Source organism: Phocoena phocoena, chromosome X (genome assembly GCF_963924675.1).
Source record: "Phocoena phocoena chromosome X, mPhoPho1.1, whole genome shotgun sequence".
NCBI lineage: Eukaryota > Metazoa > Chordata > Mammalia > Artiodactyla > Phocoenidae > Phocoena > Phocoena phocoena.
This window is the reverse complement of record NC_089240.1, coordinates 11,893,072-11,915,877: the sequence shown is the minus strand read 5'-3', so window position 1 is coordinate 11,915,877 and position 22,806 is coordinate 11,893,072. Positions and strand designations below refer to the sequence as shown.

Sequence of the window (22,806 nt, the reverse complement as noted above, 5' to 3'; positions counted from 1 at the left end):
AGTGGAAAGCTTTTTCACTTTTCAGTAAAAGCTCTGAAAAGTGAATAGAAGTTACCTTTTTTGTGAGACGTGCACAGTTACAAGGGAAATCTCCATTTGCAAGGGTGTCTCCCTCTCTGCCAGGTACAGGAGGAGGACTTTGTATCTCTCGAGACTCTTATCAATGGAGAAGGCAGAGACTTAAATCCGCAGGACAACCTTAGCCGTGTATGTTGTGCTTTTCCCACCATCCTCCCAGAACTGGCTCCCTCGCCCACAACATCATCTTTTCTCTTTAGCTGGAGGTGGTATTTACGGTGGTGTCATGGGCCATTGCGGGAACTTTTACTATTTTCCTGGGTCTCTCCTCAAGTATACAGGAGGTATACATGCTAGTAAACTTCTGTTTTTTTCCTGTTTTCGTCTGTTCACCTGTCTATGATTACGGGGGTATGGCGGGGGGTGGGATGGGGATCTTAGCCAAGAACGTAGAAAAATAAAGGGAAAATTATTTTTCCTCTCCTACAGTTTGGCAACCTACCCTGGGAGCTGCTGAGATACCATACTCACTTGGGAGCCTGCAGATGGGATTCTGGAAAACGGGCAGAAGCCCGAGAAGCGTAAGAATTCTTACTAAAGTCAGCTCTCCTGGATCTCAGTCTGGTGCAGTTGAGAGAGGAAGGTAAAAATTTCACCTTGTCCCTTCTTTTCCAAATTGAGATTAGCAGGAGAAAATATTTGTGTCAGCCAGTTCCTTAGGTATTGTGACTTTGGTAGAGATTTTTGTTATGAGTATTTCTGTCTTCCACTGGTCCTCTTTCCTCCCACAGATGGTCATTGTTTTCTTTTATCTGTCTCTTGTGTTGTCAGAGGAGAACCATAGGACAGATGAGATTTTCCTTTCGTTTAGAGAGCTTGGCTTTATGACCAGTGAGAATAGTCTCTCTGGTCTCTGCCAGATGGATGAGGCATGTGTCTGCATGCATCTGGCGACCACCTGAATAGGCTGGGGATCCGGGACACTAACTGATAAGCAACATTCTCCGATGCTACCGGCTCTCGTGGGCGTCGGTCATAAGGGCCCCTTGTCGTCTCCACCTTCTTGTCTTATTTAGGGCTGGAGAAGTCCTGTTCCCTAGTGCTTACCCAGTGTCGCAGGTTTATAACTGAAGGCATATCATTCTTATGGGAAACACTTTTCACGACCCCATTCTAACCACGTGTGACAATGAAGGTCTTTGCTTTCTTAGGCTAACTCTGGGAGTGAGCTTTCTGAATCGTGTGAGGGCTGCATCTTTTGCACCCCGTTTCGGGATGCCTCTTGCATCCATGGTTAAGCCATAAAAAGGCTTATAAGTTTGAGTTGCTATTGAGATTAATATAAGATCCTACTACTCAATGGCCAAATGATGGATCTTTTGAATTGGAAAAACTTCTGTGTTTAAACATTTTTTAGAGAGCTCTCAGCCTAAACAATTGTCTTTCTTGGTACCTATGGAAAGACCAACTTGAAAGGAGGACGTGAAGGAGTATGGGGGCCAGCCTTAGGGACGTCCTTAGTAAGATGAAATTACAAAGCTCTTTTTACCTCCACTTTCAGAAGATATCTACCAAATTTAGAGAAGAGTTAAAAAAGACTAGTGGCCATTCAGTTCCCCACTCAAAGGGACCTTGATTGGCTGCTAAGGGGTGTTCTTCACACCCATGATTATACTGTAGTTATCAGACAAGCCCGATGGCCCCCTAGGGAAAACAGGCACGCTCACACGGGCAGCAGATGACCAGAAGTCCTCCCAAATTATCAGGAAATGGATCAGCTGAAGGCCAATATTCAGGGGCTTTTTCCCCTAAGGTGAATTGGTCCAAGGTTGAATTGTGCACTCAGGAGAGTGTTCAAAGGCCTTTGTTGGACGCTTTATACAGACTTTGTACAGATGCTGCTGCGTTAAGCCCTGAAACTCCAGAACATGGAAATCGATTTCCGTCTTAATTGGAAATCTCCCTGATATAAAGCGAACTGAAGAAAATGTAGTTGGATGCCATTCAGGCTGAAATCCAGTTTTTTGAGGAATTAAAAGCAACTGTCTTTGTCTTGCAAATTCAGCTCTAGGAGCAATTCAAAGTTCACCTGTTCATCTCAAAATACTTGTAGGTATTATAAAAGACCACGTCACTGGAAACAGAACTGTTCTGTACTTAGAAAAGTAAGAAAACATTTAAACGGTAATTTCGCTAAACCTCTGATAATAGGTAAAGGACCCCCAAAACTCCAGGAAAAAAAAACCTTACTTTCTCTGTCCCTTTGAGGTGTAAATTTTCTACCCCACCTTCTCTAGGACCTGATAGCCAGCTCAAAGAAATGCAAACTTTAGGAAAATGAAGCTCATCAGAAGTTAAAGAAAAGGAGCTATTTTGAAACTGGGCAAGTGAAAAAAGCAAAACAAAACCCCCACAAATATTAGTTTAAAAAAAAAAAAAAAAGCTTTAGCACTCTGAGCAGGTAAACTTATTCCAACTGCCAGAAACACAGTTCGGATCCAACTGTTCTTTACTAAGCTAGTGAGTTTCGTGTCACTGTACCTAATTCATGGCTAAAATTCTGGAACCAAAGCTATAAGGTCTCTGGTTTGCATCTGTATGTTTACATGTGTGTATATATATATGTTATAAACGTGTGCTACTTTTCTACTTCTGAATGGTACTGCCAAGATTAATTCATAAAAACTATTCAACTGGCTTAAAGAAAAATAAGTGCTTTTCAAATTGAATATTCCTAAAACTCAGAAATAGAGAAACTAACCCCCAATTTTTTTCAAGTTCACATGATGTGGGATAATCTTTGGTAAATAAAAGCTGGGTTAAATCAAGACAGTATGGTACTGGCACAAAAAGAGAAATATGGATCAATGGAACAGGATAGAAAGCCCAGAGATGCACCCACGTACCTATGGTCACCTTATTTTTGATAAAGGAGGCAAGAATATACAATGGAGAAAAGACAGCCTCTTCAATAAGTGGTGCTGGGAAAACTGGACAGCTCCATGTAAAAGAATTGAAATTAGAACACTCCCTAACACCATACACAAAAATAAACTCCAAATGGATTAGAGACCTAAATGTAAGGCCAGACACTATAGAACTCTTAGAGGAAAACATAGGCAGAACACTCTATGATATAAATCATAGCAAGGTCCTTTTTGACCCACCTCCTAGAGAAATGCAAATAAAAACAAAAATAAACAGATGGGACCTAATGAAACTTCAAAGCTTTTGCACAGCAAAGGAAACCATAAACGAGACCGAAAGACAACCCTCAGAATGGGAGAAAATATTTGCAAATGAAGCAACTGACAAAGGATTAATCTCCAAAATTTACAAGCAGCTCATGCAGCTCAATAACAAAAAAACAAACAGCCCAATCCAAAAATGGGCAGAAGACCTAAACAGCCATTTCTCCAAAGAAGATATACAGATTGCCAACAAACACATGAAAGGATGCCCAACATCACTAATCATTAGAGAAATGCAAATCAAAACTTCAATGAGGTATCCCCTCACACCGGTCAGAAGGGCCATCATCAAAAAATCTACAAACAATAAATGCTGGACAGGGTGTGGAGAAAAGGGAACCCTCTTGCACTGTTGGTGGGAATGTAAACTGATACAGCCACTATGGAGAACAGTGTGGGGTTCCTTAAAAAACTCAAAATAGAACTACCCTACGACCCAGCAGTCCCACTACGGGGCATATGCCCTGAGAAAAGCATAATTCAAAAAGAGTCATGTACCACAGTGTTCATTGCAGCTCTATTTACAATGGCCAGCACATGGAAGCAACCTAAGTGTCCATCATGGAACATTCTTCAGCCATAAAAAGAAACACAAGTGAGTTATTTGTGGTGAGGTGGATGGACCTAGAGTCTGTCATACAGAGTGAAGTAAGTCAGAAAGAAGGAGAAAAACAATTACCGTATGCTAACAAACACCTATATATGGAATCTAAAAAAAAAAAACAAAAAGGTTCTGAAGAACCCAGGGGCAGGACAGGAATAAAGATGCAGACATAGAGAATAGACTTGAGGACACGGGGAGGGGGAAGGGTAAGCTGGGACGAAGTGAGAGAGTGGCATGGACATATATACACTACCAAATGTAAAATAGATAGTGGGAAGCAGCTGCATAGCACAGGGAGATCAGCTCGGTGCTTTGTGACCACCTAGAGGGGTGGGATTGGGAGGGTGGGAGGGAGGGAGACGCAAGAGGGAGGATATATGGGGATGTATGTATATGTACAGCTGATTCACTTTGTTATACAGCAGAAACTAACACACCATTGTAAAGCAATTATACTCCAATAAAGATGTTAAAAAAATAAGATACAAGGATGTAATGTACAGTATATTTTATAATAACTTTAAATGGAGTATAATCTATAAAAATATCAAATCACTATGTTGAATAGCTGAAACTAACATAATGTAAATCAATTATACTTCAATACAAAACAAACTGGGTTAACTGGTTGGTTTAATTATACAGGTCTTGATATAAGAGAGACATGCAACCTTTATTCTACCTGGGCTTACTATTCAAATAAGTTCATGTTATCTCTGTTACAAAATTTGTCAGCAAGAAGAACACCTTGGCATGATGGCTGATTTTGTGTAATGTCTCCTGGCGTTTGTGTGAAGAGTCTAAACGATTGTTGGTAGCAAGTGATTTAGATAAATATCAGCGAGATAAACGTTAGGTGAACTTACCAGCAATGAGTATATTTTATGGTATATCTCTTACAAACAGTTTTCCAAATGTCTTTGGTAACTTGAAACTTCAGAGTTTTGCTAAGTTAAATGACAGGAAATTCACTGAATATCTGGATCATTTCCAAATAAGATAAAATAGTGAAACATTAATTACTACACATAGTATCTACTTCTGGCTTCTTATTACAGAATGAAAGATATTTGGGTATATTAGTAAACATCTTGTGCCACAATGAAAAGCTATACTGTGAGGAAGTATCTATTTCTAGAAATTACGAAATATATTCATAAATTTGCCAATCCAAAGAACGCTGGTGTAACAGACTGCAAGTGCTTATTTATTAGTTTTCACTAGAAAGTAACATTTCTAAGGATTATTAAAACAACTAGAAATAAGTACATCAACCCTGTACATAAGAATTAGGATATGTTTTTGGCCAAGAGAAGTAGGGAGGTGCATTTTTGTTAAGGGAAGTGAAAGTGATTTTATCCTAAAGTAAAGCTATAGTTAGTTATTTCAGAGTAGAAAGTAGGAGAATAAATGGATACAGAAAAAGTAGGAGAATAAATGGATACAGAAAGTTGGGAAGAGACAGAAAGAGAAAATTTTACCTTGTGTAGTCAAGCTGGCTAAAATTGAATAAATTTGTTTTAAGGGTTTTAAAAATAAGCTTAATATCAACAGTGTAATCACATAAAACTAAATTTTCTTTTTTTGCTAAAGGGACAGTTTTATTGGGCTCTTGGTCTGGTCTGCTCCTGATAAGAGATTGTGAAAGGTTTTTCTTTACCTTTTTAAGTAATCTGCCTAGAAAGAAAAGATTTTGCGTTTTATCAAAATAATTTCCTGTGCTTCATGTCATCTTTATCATCAGGTCTTTAATTAAAAGGCTCAGTTTTAAGATTAAGAGCTAAGTTTTGCTCACAACTATGTGACCTTCTGTGTTTGCCTTTGAAATGTTTTTAACTGTCAGTTTGGTTAACTGGATAATTAAGTATTGTTTCATAATGATTTATGATTCTATTTAGTCAAGTGTCCAAAACCTTTTGATATTTTTGACAAACGTCCCCAAATCAAATTCTCAATGAAGTCTTTTTGACCTCAAACTAACTTAGGGATTTTCCCCAGGGCCCCTGGAACATCTCAAAAGATGTGTTCTCTCTCTTTATAAAAAGATATTAAACCACTTAGGCTTATTTGATATGTTAAATTATGTGGGACACATTGTCAAATAAGAATACTAAACCTTCTTGATTGTACTTGTATAGATACACGTTTGACCTTCAAAGAGATTCACAAAAAGGACTCTGACAAGTACTCTAGAAAACAGGTTTCTGATAACTTTTAAGACTGTAAAACTGAGCTGGGTAAGAATTTCCAGAACTAATGGAGAAAACTGAATTCAAGCAGAACAAAAATTAATAACATGGGATTGAATGAATTGATGAGAATGATTGAAACACGTTTTGTTTCTCCAGATTTAAGGAGAACTTTTCCTCTTAAGCTATCTGCAATTTGGTGAATTATACCTTTGTAAGCAGAATTGAGACAATTTTTCTCCATACCTGATCCCTCCAGAATTTAGAAACTCTTAGTGAATGTTCTCATTTTCATGGTGATATAGTTATTTGCACAAGTTCAATGAGAATGTGTTCTCCTTGTAACAGGACACAATTGGAAACATGCTTGTATTATCAAGGTTTTGACTTGAATGTCATATTTGAAAATGAAATGCATGAAGTCGGATATGACCAGATGGCTTTAAGGAACTAAAGACCCTTGGAAACAACTGACCTGGTACCTTGCTTACAGGGTTCCAGACAGCCTTACTAGGTGAGTAAGGAAAGTCACTTCCTGGCAAGCTCAGGAACCTCAGAATATTTTGGGGACCTCAAGAAGACAGGAATTTGCCTAAATTAGCGTAATAACTTTATCCTTGTTTACCATGCTTTTCCTGGTAGCCTTCCTCCACCCCACAACATCTGTCTTTTGTCTTTCACTGGAGATGGTAGTGAAGGTGGTGGCTTGGGCCATTTGGGAGAGTTACTCAGTTTTCCTGGGTCTCTCCCACGTATACAGGAGGTATCCATGTTATGAAACTTCTGTTTCTCTCCTGTTCATCTGTCTTTTATTACAGTGGGTCTCAGCCAAGAACGTGGAAGGGTAGAGGGAAAATTATTTTTCCTTTCCTACATCCTCCAGCTTCTTAATGCAGGTATAAATAACACAATTACACACAGTGCTCAATAACCTAAGAAAAGTTTTTTATATGATACTCAGTAGAATTCACCTGATCTTCCGATTTGCAGGAAGCCACCCTTTCTAGATGGTGCTTTCACCTGGGCCTTCAGTACCAAACCACCAAGTCTCGCTGTTTCTGTGAGGTAAGTGATTCTCTTTTGACAGTTATAGAACAGAAAGCCATTAGAAACTGATTTACAAAGCAAGAGAACAAAGCAACTCATGTATAACAAAACCAAAAAGAAAGAAAAAACCCCGTAATTTTGAGGTACTGTTCGATAAGAACTTCAAAAGTAGGCCCTCCTGAAAAGTAAATTGAAAATTTAAACATCTTCTCCATCTAAAAACATGTCACAGCTGTCACAATGAGCCTTATCTAGATCCGTGTTCCTACCTCGGCTTTAGGTTCTGTTCCTTCTAACTTTCTCAGGAATTTCACTGTCAGTGGTTTATTCTGTAAGGTCAGCCTCTCCTTCGGAAATGGGTCCTCACTATGGTTTTAAACAACGCTCAAATATCTCCCATTACAAAATCCCAAACAACCCCTTCTCAACAACACAGTCTTCCTTCCAACCATGACCCTGGTCCCTCCCCGACAAGCCCAACCTCCGGAAGTCTCACTACCTGTGTTTCTTTGGCATCTGGCTCCTACCAACTCAAAATGTTCCCCGTGAGGTCATCAGTTACCTCCATCACGTCACCAGCAACGGCCACCTCTCACACCTCATCCCTGACCGACGTTGGCACACACTCTACCCCGGGCCTTACTGACACAGCTCACCTACTGCTTTCCCTCCTGACGCCCTGTATTGTTCTCCTTCATTTGGCTACTAAATATTCCTCTGAGCTGTGTCTAACTTTCACCCTCTCTCGCTGGGTACAAGTTAGACCTAGCCTAGAGGAAATAAAGCTCGTCTTCCCAGGCCCATTCTTATTTTTGTTCTCCTACCCTCTGTGAATTGCCCGCAAAGGGTAATCTTGTCCAAGGCATTTCAGAGCAGGTCGACGTTCTCCCAGTGGTTTTACAATGGTGCCCAAGCTGCTCCTCTGGGCCCTGTCTGCCTCCAACATGCTTTCTTACTATGGATCCTCTCACACTCTGTTCCAGCCACATCTGACATCTGTATTCTTTCAACTCCTTACTTGAAGATTCAACTCAACTACAACCCTTACTAGGTTTCTCAGCTTCTCGTCTATAAAAAGGAAAAAATAACTACCTACGACCTAGGGTTGTTTTAGTGACTAAATGAATAAAGGAGAGCACCACACTTAAATAGAACTTGCTATATGCCAGCGCTAGTCTAAGTGTTGTTAACTCAGTAGTATCACTCTTTCATCTATGTCTGCCCACAGTCTATTTTTCTACAAAGCCTCCCAGAGTAATCCTTTAAAAAAAAACAAGCCGATCACCTCATGGCTCTGCTCAGCACCAGCTAATGGTTTCTCCTCTCAAAATCAGAAGTTCTCACTATGGCAATGATCTGGCATCCTGTACTGGATTCAGGTTACACTGACCTCCTTGCTGTTCCTCACCCAGGCCAAGCACACATCTTTTTCATTTATGGTTCCCTCTACCTGCAAAGCTCTTTTCCCTGTTATCTATGTGGCCTACTCTCATTTCCTTCAGGTTCTCCTCAAATGTCATCAGTGTGGCCATCCTTAACTACCCTCAACTGAGCTTTCTCAATCTTGGCACCACTGACATTTTGGGCTGGATCATTCTTCGTCATGGGGTGCTGTTTTGTGCATGATGGGATACTGAGTAGCATCCCTGGTCTCTACCTACTAGATGCCCACAGCACCCCACTGTCCAGTTATGACAACCAACAATGTCTCCAGGTATTGACAAGCGTCCCTTGGGGAGCAAAACTGGGCACACTCCGGAAAAAAAACCCCCACATCCAACCTTCTTCTCTATTCTCCTCTACTTTCCTATACATCTTTTTTGCACACATGCACAGACATACATGTATATGCCTATATAGTCACAGGGTTTTCTCTTAAATAGGATAATTGTCATACATACTTTTCTGTGAGTAGGTTTTTTTCTTTTCCTAATAGTATGTCACAGGTATCAGAACAAACAGATGTACTACACTCTTGAATGGCTTCAGAGTACTTCTCAAATGCATTTCACTATTACTTTACTGATGAACATTTAGGTTCCCTTCCATTTTCCACTACTAGACAATTTTTGTGAAACTGTTTCACTGCAGCAAACATTCTAGTACGTAAGGTGAGCATTCCTACAAAGGTAACTGCTGTAAGAGAAAATCTGTTTGTAATTTTGACACATTCAGATTCTTGCATTGGCCAGCAAATAAATCTCTGCTATTAGCAATCTCCTAGAGAAACTCCAGGTCTTGTACCCGAGCCTTGTAGGGGTTGGGGCCAACAGTGTAAGCCTAGATGTCTGCCAAATGCCAAGAGGAAGGGATGCCTGCTTAGCCCATGTAGGTGCATTCCTCTTTGGGATTTTTCCCATTGCAATTTGAGAGCCTGTAAGGGAAAAGCATACCTGTGCTCCATTACTTTGTTTCTGGGAACTTCTTTCCAGAACTGAGTCAATTCTGCTGGGCCTGTGCCAGATGACTGTTCCATTTCTGCAGCCATTATCAGAAAACGGTCTTGGGCGGAGACTGTTAAACCTGCATTCCAAAAGGGTAACTTATTATATAACAAACAGGAACCTTTACAAAGGGACAAAGGGTTGGCTATGTGGCTTAAGCATTATTCTAGAAAACACTAAGGAAAATGAATAATACCGAACTATCTTTTTTTGTGTGTGTGCGGTACGCAGGCCTCTCACTGTTGTGGCCTCTCCCGTTGCGGAGCACAGGCTCCGGACGTGCAGGCTCAGCGGCCATGGCTCACGGGCCCAGCCGCTCCACGGCATGTGGGATCTTCCCGGACCGGGGCATGAACCTGTGTCCCCTGCATTGGCAGGCGGACTCTCAACCACTGCGCCACCAGGGAAGCCCGGAACTATCTTAAGAAAGGAAAAAGTTCTCCTAAAGATGAAGAATTTTTTTGTTTGAAATTCAATTTTAACTGGCATCAGTCTAAACAATTTTACTTCTTAAAAAAATTTTGTTTTAATGAGAGCCATTCACCCGTCTCACTTTACAGGTGAGAAAACAGATGCCCAGAGTGTGGCGAGGTGACTTGCTGATACCCTGCTAATTTCTAGATTCCAGTCCAGCTTTGCTGAGTCATCACCCAGCCCCAGGCCCCCCATAACACCCCACTGTGGCCAGCCAGGTGACAACTCACCCCCGTGGGGAGACACAACTATATCAACTGATGCACCCGGGTCACAACTGCTGTTGCTGGGCTTGACTCTGTACTTTTCTGGAGCAGTTGTTCTCACCTGTTTACAGAAAAACAGTAGTCATATAACCTTTATGCCCTTTGGGGGGAAATGGCTTTAAAATGACTTAAAAATCCTTAATAAAGTCTATAAAACAATCTTGGTGGTTATGTATATAGAATACTTTTCCCATCTGCAGGAAAAAAGCATCTCAATCTACTAGAAAAAAACACTCATCAGTCTGTTACTTAGCCTTCCTCTTAAACTAAAAAAAGAAATCCAACTGTTAAATGTTTATCCTGTTAATCACCTGAATTTAATAATTCAGGTTCAAAAACAACACACATTAGAACACATGTTACAATAGTGTCCAGAAACTTAAAAGCAGTAATCAAAGGACATCTAGGAAGTAGATGATTTAAGGAAGTAATACCCTACAATAAGGGGCAGTGGTGGAGTCCTGTTATACTTCATGCTCAGTGTCAGGTTAGTATCCAGTATAGACTATACTCCAGAATATACCACACTTGGGGGAAACTGTACTTTAGATTTTATAGTTTTATTTTTTTCACTCTCTATGAATTAAATTATTCATACAATGAAAAGTGTCTTTTTTTTTTAAACAAACCCTGGGACTAATTTGGACAGTACCCTATTACTGCACATTAAAGACTAAGATACAGACCTCAGGGAAAATTTTAGATAAGCTGTGACACACAGAGATAGAAGGCAATATAACAAGCCTAAAAACAGAAATAAAACCACTGTGCAAGTTCAAAATTATCAGTCTTTCAATTTTCACACACAATTTATATCTTTCAGATATTTACCTTAAATGCCACTACGTTTTTCGTTACATTTGTCAACGTTATCAAAGCTTTCTTCTCTTCAGGTTCCGTACTTCCAAAATACAGTTCTTCCGCTGGGCTAGGTGACAACAAAAGCATAAGCCAATGGTATTGCTCAGAATAAATGACAATCTAATCATCAGCTTGAAGAAAAACATTTGGTTAATATTTTACACTCATTTGTATAAAGAGATTTCATCAAAGAAGATTACAAAACAATACCTAATATAGTTTGTATTTTAATCTTACTGATTCAATGCACACTAAAAAGTCCTGTGGTTTCCCCCTAGATCTAAAAGCAAAACAGGGAAGTACAGGAGCGAATTAGGAAGATTCTGAATTAGTCCTATAATCAGCACCATCTTAAGGTTTCTTTATTAAAACTCTTTGGTAGGTGAAAGATAAAAATCAGAGAAGAAATTGCTGCTTCAACTTTACCTAATTACAAACATTAGAATAGGGCACATTTTTATACATCAAGAGAAAAGAGTGTAACTTAAAATGGTCATCAGGGATATATTTAAGTAACAGAGTAAGTCCTAACTATAGAAAGGTTTTTTCTAAATAATATGGAAGGAGAAAAACACAAAACATGGGGCGGGAATTACAGGAAAAAATTGTCAAAAAATCAGTGAGGCTCAAAATGCAAATTTTACTATTACTGGCCACTGTATTTTAAAAATAAAAAGACTCAAGCAAAGTTTATGTAGTTTAATTACATGAGCCAAATCGGGTGCCTCCAAATGATGCAAAGGACTGTGGTTTTTATTTATTTACTTACTTTTAAAAAATTTATTTTTATTTTTGGCTGCATTGGGTCTTTGTTGCGGTGCGCAGGCTTCTCATTGGGTGGCTTCTCTTGTTGCAGAGCAGGGGCTCTAGGCACACAGGCTTCAGTAGTTGTGGCTCTCGGGCTCTAGAGCGCAGGCCCAGTAGTTGTGGCACACGAGCTTAGTTGCTCCACAGCACATGGGATCTTACCGGAGCAGGGCTCGAACCCGTGTCCCCTGCATTGGCAGGTGGATTCTTAACCACTGCACCACCAGGGAAGCCCAGACTGTGATTTTTAGAGAAAAAGGTGAATTCTTCAGATAGCCCTTGACTATAAGCTCCACCTTTAAATAGATTCATTTTATATCAGGAATATGTGTGTATCAGAGATATTTATTCATGTAAAGAACACACATTTTAAAAAAGTGCTCTCCCAGGAGAGCTGTGCCCAGCTTTGGGCAAGACATAAATTAGCATGGTTGCTGGCATCTTTTTAAAACCCAATCTGAAATATACCACAGAAAAAACAGGAAGGTTAATGAATCTCAGAACTGCTCTCAGTATCCAGCACAAAAACCATGAAAAGCTCTAGGGAGACAGAGGTTGGTTAGGGGTGTGTGGTGTGTGTGTGTGAGAGAGAGAGACAGAGAGAGAGAGACACAGAGAGACACAGAGAGAGCACTGATTTTCTGGAGAGATGGGTGGGCATTGCAGAGTTGGCTTTCTCCCTAGCCAGATCTTCTAGTCATACCTTGATAGTTACAAGCCAGGACCTATGGTTTTGACAGGCCTCCAGAGAAAAAACAGTAACTTCCAAACTAGTAGAGGGAAAAATGGGAAACAAACAAATTCCAAAGTGGGGGAAACTACAAAGAAAAACCATGGAAAAGAACATGCACGTGTGTTTCCCTCCTTCCCTCTCACCCACAGACTCCTGCAGATGGTGAAGATAAATCCAAATAGAACAGTATTCAAAATATATGTAAACAAACCAATCTTGTCAGAGAATTTCAGATTTGATGTTTAAAATGTCTGGCTCTATTGTTCATGAGTCTTTAACAGTAACATAGAAAGGTTTCAAGTAAAGGGATAGAAAATGATACAGTAGACCATTACTAAATAAAGTTGGTAAAGCAGTATTAACATAAGGCTGTATAGATTTGTGAGAAAGGTCTTTACATCATGATAAGGAAACAATACTGAATTTTTTGGATTGAACAACCTAGACAAAAATAGAGATGTGCTGAAATTTGGCTTTGGTAAAAACCCTGTTTTTCCGGTTCAGCTTTAGCTTTTGGAAGGTCAAATCGATAAATGGCTACTTCAGTGTCATTTCTGGCAACCTCACACTTGTGCAAGTCAAACACTATCAGTAAAATGAGAAAAATATATGTCATTCAGATTTGTTGTTAATATATGAATAGTCACTCTTATTACCTGATGTGGGATAAAGGCCCTTTAAACACACTCAACAGAATAAATAACAAAAAGGTAGCTACAAATACCCACTATATCTGGAAACCAATGTGAGTCTTCAGATAACCCTTAATGTTATATTTCCACAGTTTCAAAAACAGGCCAGAAGTTTTCTTAATTTTGCAGTTCCCTCAAAATGATCAAGATATATTATGAAAGCATAGTAAATAAAATCCTCAACTAGTACCTGATGTGTAATAAGGGCCCTTTAAACACACTCAATGGTTTCTTGAAAGCTTTCATTTTGGAATCAACTTTTTCATTCTCTTCTGCTTTGAAAGTAGGTTCAATTATGTTAACCTAGAGACAAAATATATATATATATATATGAAGAAAAAAAGATAAATTGAATTTCACACTGACAGGCAGTTCATTAGGTCAAAAAGTAAGCATTATAGTGACTCAATCCAAATTGCAATCTTTAACATGGGTTTATTATATCTAAATTATATATTTAACATATAGTAACCTGATGGTTGACCTATATGTGAGTGCCTACTATGTAAATAGGCCTTTTTAGAAAATGTAACATGGTCATTCCCTTAAGAGTTTTTCTTTTTTTGGCCGGCCCACATGGCTTGTGGGATCTTAGTTCCCCAGTCAGGGATTGAACCCAGGCTCTCAGCAGTGAGAGCGCAGAGTCCTACCACTTGACCACCCGGGAATTCCCCTCCCTTTTAAGCGTTTTAAAATCTGTTCTACATTGCAATATATTTATCCCTCTATCAAGTCCCTGATATCTCATAAAAACATAACTGTTCTTTAAAAATGAAAAAGAGAAAGTAGATCAAGGTAATGTTGAGTTAATTACTTATTTTAGATAGATAAAAAATACTTCAGAAAAAAAGGACTCTTTTAAGATGTGTTTAGCCAATTTCTATACAAAAGCATGGAATCAACCTTTTATATACTGTGGCACACTACCAGTCAACTAGTGCCATCCTTCCTCTTTATGTACAAAGATATGGAAGGGCAGCAAGTTAAGTGAATTACCTAAAATTACATACCCAGCTATGGTAGAATTGGGGCTACGTCACAGCTTCTGTGTCAATTTCATTTTTTTGTGTGAAAATTACCGTTTTCAGGGGAAATCGACACGAACATAACCATAGTCGGGGACTTTAACACCCCACTTTCACCAATGGACAGATCATCCAAAAACAACAGAATACACATTTTTCTCAACTGCTCATGGAACATTCTCCAGGACAGATCATATCTTGGGTCACAAATCAAGCCTTGGTAAATTAAAGAAAATTGAAATCGTACCAAGTATCTTTTCCGACCACAATGCTATGAGACTAGTTATCAATTACAGGAAAAGGTCTGTAAAAAATACAAGCACATGGAAGCAAAACAATAAACTACTTAATAACCAAGTGATCACTGAAGAAATCAAAGAAAAAATCAAAACGTACCTAGAAACAAATGACAACGGAGACACGATGACCAAAAACCTATGAGAGGCCGCAAAAGCAGTTCTAACAGGGAAGTTTGTAGCAATACAATCTTACCTTAAGAAACAGGAAACATCTCAAATAAACACCCTAACCTTGGACCTAAAGCAATTAGAGAAAGAAGAACAAAAAAACCCCCAAAGTTAGCAGAAGGAAAGAAATCATAAAAATCCAATCAGAAATAAATGAAAAAGAAATGAAGGAAATGACAGCAAAGATCGAAAAAACTAAAAGCTAGTTCTTTGAGAAGATAAAACAAAATTGATTAACCATTAATCAATAAGACTCATCTCAATCAGACTCATCCAAAAAAGAAAACGAAGAAGACTCAAATCAATAGAATTAGAAATGAAAAAGGAGAAATAACAACTGACTGCAGAAATACAAAAGATCATGAGAGAGTACTACAAGCAACTCTGTGCCAATAAAACGGACAACCTGGAAGAAATGGACAAATTCTTAGAAAAGCACAACCTGCCAAGACTGAATCGGGAGAAATACAAAATATGAACAGACCAATCACAAGCACTGAAATTGAAACTCTGATTTAAAATCTTCCAAAAATCAAAATCCCAGGACCAGATGGCTTCACAGGCGACTTCTACCAAATATTTAGAGAAGAGCTAACACCTACCCTTCTGAAACTCTTCCAAAATACAGCAGAGGGAGGAACACTCCCAAACTCGTTCTATGATGTCACAATCACCCTGACACCAAAACCAGACAAGGATGTCACAAAGAAAGAAAACTAAAGGCCAATGTCACTGATGAACATAGATGCAAAAATCCTCAACAAAATACTAGCAAACAGAATCCAACAGCATATTAAACGATCATACACCATGATCAAGTGGGGTTTATTCCAGGAATGCAAGGATTCTTCAATATACACAAATCAATCAACGTGATACACCATATTAACAAACTAAAGGAGATAAACCATATGATCATCTGAATAGATGCAGCGAAAGCTTTCGACAAAATTCAACACCCATTTATGATAAAAACCCTGCAGAAAGTAGGGAAAGAGGGAACTTTCCTCAACATAATAAAGACCATATATGACAAACTCACAGCCAACATCATCCTCAATGGTGAAAAACTGAAAGCATTTCCACTAAGATCAGGAACAAGACAAGGTTGCCCACTCTCACCACTCTTATTCAATATAGTTTTGGAAGTTTTAGCCACAGCAATCAGAGAAGAAAAGGAAATAAAAGGAATCCAAATCAGAAAAGAAGAAGTAAAGCTGTCACTGTTTGCAGATGACATGATACTATACATAGAGAATCCTAAAGATGCTACCAGAAAACTACTAGAGCTAATCAATGAATTTGGTAAAGTAGCAGGATACAAAATTAATGCACAGAAATCTCTGTCATTCCTATACACTAATGATGAAAAATCTGAAAGTGAAATCAAGAAAACACTCCCATTCACCATTACAACAAAAAGAATAAAATATCTAGGAATAAACCTACCTAAGGAGACAAAAGACCTGTATGCAGAAAACTATAAGACACTAATGAAAGAAATTAAAGATGATACAAATAGATGGAGAGATATACCATGTTCTTGGATTGGAAGAATCAACATTGTGAAAATGACTCTACTACCCAAAGCAATCTACAGATTCAATGCAATCCCTATCAAACTACCACTGGCATTTTTCACAGAACTAGAACAAAAAATTTCACAATTCGTATGGAAACACAAAAGACCCCGAATAGCCAAAGCAATCTTGAGAATGAAAAACGGAGCTGGAGGAATCAGGCTCCCTGACTTCAGACTATACTATAATGCTACAGTAATCAAGACAGTATGGTACTGCCACAAAAACAGAAAGATAGATCAATGGAACAGGATAGAAAGCCCAGAGATAAATCCACACACATATGGTCACCTTATCTTTGATAAAGGAGGCAGGAATGTACAGTGGAGAAAGGACAGCTTCTTCAATAAGTGGTGCTGGGAAAACTGGACAGGTACATGTAAAAGTATGAGATTAGATCACTCCCTAACACCATACACAATAATAAGCTCAAAATGGATTAAAGACCTAAATGTAAGGCCAGAAACTATCAAACTCTTAGAGGAAAACATAGGCAGAACACTCTATGACATAAAGCACAGCAAGATCCTTTTTGACCCACCTCCTAGAGAAATGGAAATAAAAACAAAAATAAACAAATGGCACCTAATGAAACTTCAAAGCTTTTGCACAGCAAAGGAAACCATAAACAAGACCAAAAGACAACCCTCAGAATGGGAGAAAATATTTGCAAATGAAGCAACTGACAAAGGATTAATCTCCAAAATTTATAAGCAGCTCATACAGCTCAATAACAAAAAAACAACCCAATCCAAAAATGGGCAGAAGGGCGGAGGGCAAGATTGCAGAAGAGTAAGATGCGGAGATCACCTTCCTCCCCACAGATACACCAGAAATACATCTACACGTGGAGCAACTCCTACAGAACGCCTACTGAACGCTGGCAGAAGACCTCAAACCTCCCAAAAGGCAAGAAACTCCCCACGTACCTGGGTAGGGCAAAAGAAAAAAAGAAAAAACAGAGACAAAAGAATAGGGACAGGACCTGCACCAGTGGGAGGGAGCCGTGAAGGAGGGAAGGTTTCCACGCACTAGGAAGCCCCTTCGCGGGCGAGGCTGTGGGTGGCGGAGGGGGGAGCTTCGGAGCCATGGAGGAGAGCACAGCAACAGGGGTGCGGCGGGCAAAGCAGGGAGATTCCCGCACAGAGGATCGGTGCCGACCGGCACTGACCAGCCCGAGAAGCTTGTCTGCTCACCCGCCAGGGCGGACAGAGCTGAGAGCTGAGGCTCCAGCTTCGGTCGGAGACCAGGCAGAGGACTGGGGTTGGCTGCGTGAACACAGCCTGAAGGGGGTTAGTGCACCACGGCTAGCCGGGAGGGAGTCCGGGAAAAGGTCTGGAGCTGCCGAAGACGCAAGAGACTTTTTCTTCTCTGTTTCCTGGTGCGCGAGGAGAGAGATTAAGAGCGCTGCTTAAAGGAGATCCAGAGACAGGTGCGAGCCGCGGCTAAAAGCGCGGACCCCAGAGACCGGCGCAAGCCGCTGCTAAAAGCGCGGACACCAGAGACCGGCGCGAGCCACTGCTAAAAGTGCGGACCCCGGAGACGGGAGGGAGACACTAAGGCTGCTGCTGCCGCCACCAAGGGGCCTGTGTGCGAGCAGAGGTCACTCTCCACACCCCGCTTCCGGGGAGCCTGTGCAGCCCGCTATGGCCAGGTTCCCGGGATCCAGGGACAACTTCCCCGAAAAAATGCACGGCGGGCCTCAGGCTGGTGCAACATCACGCCAGCCTCTTCCGCCACAGGCTTGCCCCGTACTCCGTGCCCCTCCCTCCCCCCGGCCTGAGTGAGCCAGAGCCCCCGAATCAGCGGCTCCTTCAACCCCGTCCTGTCTGAGCAAAAAACAGACGCCCTCCAGCGACCTACACGCAGAGGCGCGGCCAAATCCAAAGCTGAGCCCCTGGGAGCTGTGAGAACAAAGGAGAGAAAGGGAAATCTCTCCCAGGAGCCTCAGAAGCAGCGGATTAAAGCTCCACAATCAACTTGTTGTACCCTGCATCTGTGGAATACATGAATAGACAACAAATCATCCCAAATTGAGAAGCTGGACTCTGAGAGCAAGATTTATGATTTTTCCCCTTTTCCTCTTTTTGTGAGTGTGTATGTGTATGCTTCAGTGTGAGATTTTGTCTGTATAGCTTTGCTTCCACCATTTGTCCTAGGGTTCGATCCGTCCGTTTTTTTGGTTTTTTTAAAAAATCTTTTTCTTAATAATTAATTTAAATTACTTTATTTTATTTTACTTTATCTCCCTTCCTTCCTTCCTCCCTCCCTCCCTCCTTTAGACAACGAATCATCCCAAATTGAGGAGGTGGACTTTGAAAGGAAGATTTATGATTTTTTCCCCTTTTCCTCTTTTTGTGTGTATGTGTATGCTTCTGTGTGAAATTGTCTGTATAGCTTTGCTTTCACCATTTGTCCTAAGGTTCTATCCGTTTTTTTTCTTAATAATTATTTTTTAATTTAATAACTTTATTATATTTTACTTTATTTTACTTTGTCTTCTTTCTTTCTTTTTTCCTTCCTTCCCTCCTTCCTTCCTTCCTGCCACCATCCCTCCCTCCCACCATCCCTCCCTCCTTTCTTTCTCTCCTTCTTTCCGTCTTTCCTTCTTCTTCCTTCCTTCCTTCCTTCCCTCCCTCCCTCCTTTCTTTCTTTCTTCCTTCCTTCCTTCGTTCCTTCCTTCCTACTAATTCTTTCTCTCTGCTTCTTCTCCCTTTTATTCTGAGCCGTGTGGATGAAAGGCTATTAGTGCTGCAGCCAGGAGTCAGTGCTGTGCCTCTGAGGTGGGAGAACCAACTTCAGGACACTGGTCAACAAGAGACCTCCCAGCTCCACATAATATAAAATGGCGAAAATCTCCCAGAGATCTCCATCTCAACACCAGCACCCAGCTTCACTCAATGACCAGCAAGCTACAGTGCTGGGCACCCTATGCCAAACAAGTAGCAAAACAGGAACACAACCCCACGCATTAGCAGAGAGGCTGCCTAAAATCATAATAAGTACACAGATACCCCAAATCACACCACCAGACGTGGACCTGACCACCAGAAAGACAAGATCCAGCCTCATCCACCAGAACACAGGCACTAGTCCCCCCCACCAGGAAGCCTACACAACCCACTGAACCAACCTTAGCCACTGGGGACAGACACCAAAAGCAACGGGAACTACGAACCTGCAGCCTGCAAAAAGGAGACCCCAAACACAGTAAGATAAGCAAAATGAGAAGACAGAAAAACACACAGCAGATGAAGGAGCAAGATAAAAACGCACCAGACCTAACAAATGAAGAGGAAATAGGCAGTCTACCTGAAAAAGAATTCAGAATAATGATAGTAAAGATGATCCAAAATCTTGGAACTAGAATACACAAAATGCAAGAAACATTTTACAAGGACCTAGAAGAACTAAAGATGAAACAAACAATGATGAACAACACAATAAATGAAATGAAAAGGAATCTAGATGGGCTCAATAGCAGAATAACTGAGGCAGAAGAACGGATAAGTGACCAGGAAGATAAAATAGTGGAAGTAACTACTGCAGAGCAGAATAAAGAAAAAAGAACGAAAAGAACTGAGGACAGTCTCAGAGACCTCTGGGACAACATTAAATGCACCAACATTCGAAATATAGGGGTTCCAGAGAAGAAGAAAAAAAGAAAGGGACTGAAAAAATAATTGAAGAAATTATAGTTGAAAACTTCCCTAATATGGGAAAGGAAATAGTTAATCAAGTCCAGGAAGCACAGAGAGTCCCATACAGGATAAATCCAAGGAGAAATACGCCAAGACAGATATCAATCAAACTGTCAAAAATTAAATACAAAGAAAGCATATTAAAAGCAGCAAGGGAAAAACAACAAATAACACAAAAGGGAATCCCCATAAGGTTAACAGCTTATCTCTCAGCAGAAACTCTGCAAGCCAGAAGGGAGTGGGAGAACATACTGAAAGTGATGAAGGAGAAAAACCTGCAACCAAGATTACTCTACCCAGCAAGGATCTCATTCAGATTTCACGGACAAATTAAACACCTTTTTTTTTTGCTGGTATGCAGGCCTCTCACTGTTGTGGCCTCTCCCGTTGCGGAGAACAGGCTCCGGACGCACAGGCTCAACGGCCATGGCTCACAGGCCCAGCCGCTCCGCCACATGTGGGATCCTCCTGGACCCGGGCACGAACCCGTGTCCCCTGCATCAGCAGGCATACTCTCCACCACTGCGCCACCAGGCAAGCCCTGATGGAGAAATTAAAACCTTTACAGACAAGCAAAATCTGAGAGAGTTCAGCACCACCAAACCAGCTTTACAACAAATGCTAAAGGATCTTCTCTAGGCAAGAAACACAAGACAAGGAAAAGACCTATAATAACGAACCCAAAACAATTTAGAAAATGGGAATAGGAACATACATATTGAAAATTACCTTAAATGTAAATGGATTAAATGCTCCCAACAAAAGACACCGATTGGCTGAATGGATACAAAAACAAGACCCATAGATTCGCTGTCTATAAGAGACCCACTTCAGACCTAGAGACACATACAGACTGAAAAGTAAGGGGATGGAAAAAGATATTCCATGCAAATGGAAACCAAAAGAAAGCTGGAGTAGCAATTCTCATATCAGACAAAATAGACTTTAAAATAAAGACTATTATTACAAGAGACAAAGAAGGACAGTACATAATGATCAAGGGATCGATCCAAGAAGAAGATATAACAATTGTAAATATTTATGCACCCAACATAGGAGCACCTCAATACATAAGGCAAATACTAACAGCCATAAAACGGGAAATCGACAGTAACACAATCATAGTAGGGGACTTTAACACCCCACTTTCACCAATGGACAGATCATCCAAAATGAAAATAAATAAGGAAACACAAGCTTTAAATGATACATTAAACAAGATGGACTTAATTGATATTTATAGGACACGCCATCCAAAATCAACAGAATACACATTTTTCTCAAGTGCTCATGGAACATTCTCCAGCATAGATCATATCTTGGGTCACAAATCAAGCCTTGGTAAATTTAAGAAAATTGAAATCGTATCAAGTATCTTTTCTGAACACAATGCCATGAGACTAGATTTCAATTACAGGAAAAGATCTGTAAAAAATACAAACACATGGAGGCTAAACAATACACTACTTAATAACGAAGTGATCACGGAAGAAATCAAAGAGGAAATAAAAAAATACCTTGAAACAAATGAAAATGGAGACACGATGACCCAAAATCTATGGGATGCAGCAAAAGCAGTTCTAAGAGGGAAGTTTATAGCAATACAAGCCCACCTTAAGAAACAGGAAACATCTCGAATAAACAACCTAACCTTGCACCTAAAGTAATTAGAGAAAGAAGAACAAAAAACCCCCAAAGTTAGCAGAAGGAAAGAATTCATAAAAATCAGATCAGAAATAAATGAAAAAGAAATGAAGGAAACGATAGCAAAGATCAATAAAACTAAAAGCTGGTTCTTCGAGAAGATAAACAAAATAGATAAACCAATAGCCAGACTCTTCAAGAAGAAAAGGGAGAAGACTCAAATCAATAGAATTAGAAAGGAAAACGGAGAAGTAACAAGTGACACTGCGGAAATACAAAGGATCATGAGAGATTACTACAAGCAACTCTATGCCAATAAAATGGACAACCTGGAAGAAATGGACAAATTCTTAGAAATGCACAACCTGCCAAGACTGAATCAGGAAAAAATAGAAAATATGAACAGACCAATCACAAGCACTGAAATTGAAACTGTGATTAAAATTCTTCCAAGAAACAAAAGCCCAGGACCAGATGGCTTCACAGGTGAATTCTATCAAACATTTAGAGAACTAACACCTATCCTTCTCAAACTCTTCCAAAATATAGCAGAGGGAGGAACACTCCCAAATTCATTCTACGAGGCCACCGTCACCTTGATACCAAAACCAGATAAGGATGTCACAAAGCAAGAAAACTACAGGCCAATATCACTGATGAATATAGATGCAAAAATCCTCAACAAAATACTAGCAAACAGAATCCAACAGCACATTAAACGGATCATACACCATGATCAAGTGGGTTTTATCCCAGGAATTCAAGGATTCTTCAATATACGCAAATCAATCAGTGGGAAAAACCATATTAACGAACTGAAGGAGAAAAACCATATTATCATCTCAATAGACGCAGAGAAAGCTTCTGACAAAATTCAACACCCATTTATGATAGAAACCCTGCAGAAAGTAGGCATAGAGGGAACTTTCCTCAACATAATAAAGGCCATATATGACAAACTCACAGCCAACATCATCCTCAATGGTGAAAAACTGAGAGCATT

The 22,806-nt window shown here is 40.0% G+C and overlaps 1 protein-coding gene across 2 annotated transcripts in view; it reads right to left on the bottom strand.

The window, feature by feature from the left end:
* MOSPD2 (motile sperm domain containing 2) overlaps positions 1–22,806 on the bottom strand; it is a 68,269-nt gene that overhangs the window by 3,468 nt on the left and 41,995 nt on the right. For both annotated transcript variants that reach the window (XM_065900668.1, XM_065900669.1), the window contains exons 10-13: positions 13,577–13,689; positions 11,125–11,221; positions 10,258–10,354; positions 9,503–9,632 (exon numbers count right to left, since the gene is read on the bottom strand). In XM_065900668.1, coding sequence (XP_065756740.1) covers positions 9,503–9,632; positions 10,258–10,354; positions 11,125–11,221; positions 13,577–13,689 — 437 coding nt within the window. The remainder of the gene's footprint in view (positions 1–9,502; positions 9,633–10,257; positions 10,355–11,124; positions 11,222–13,576; positions 13,690–22,806) is intronic.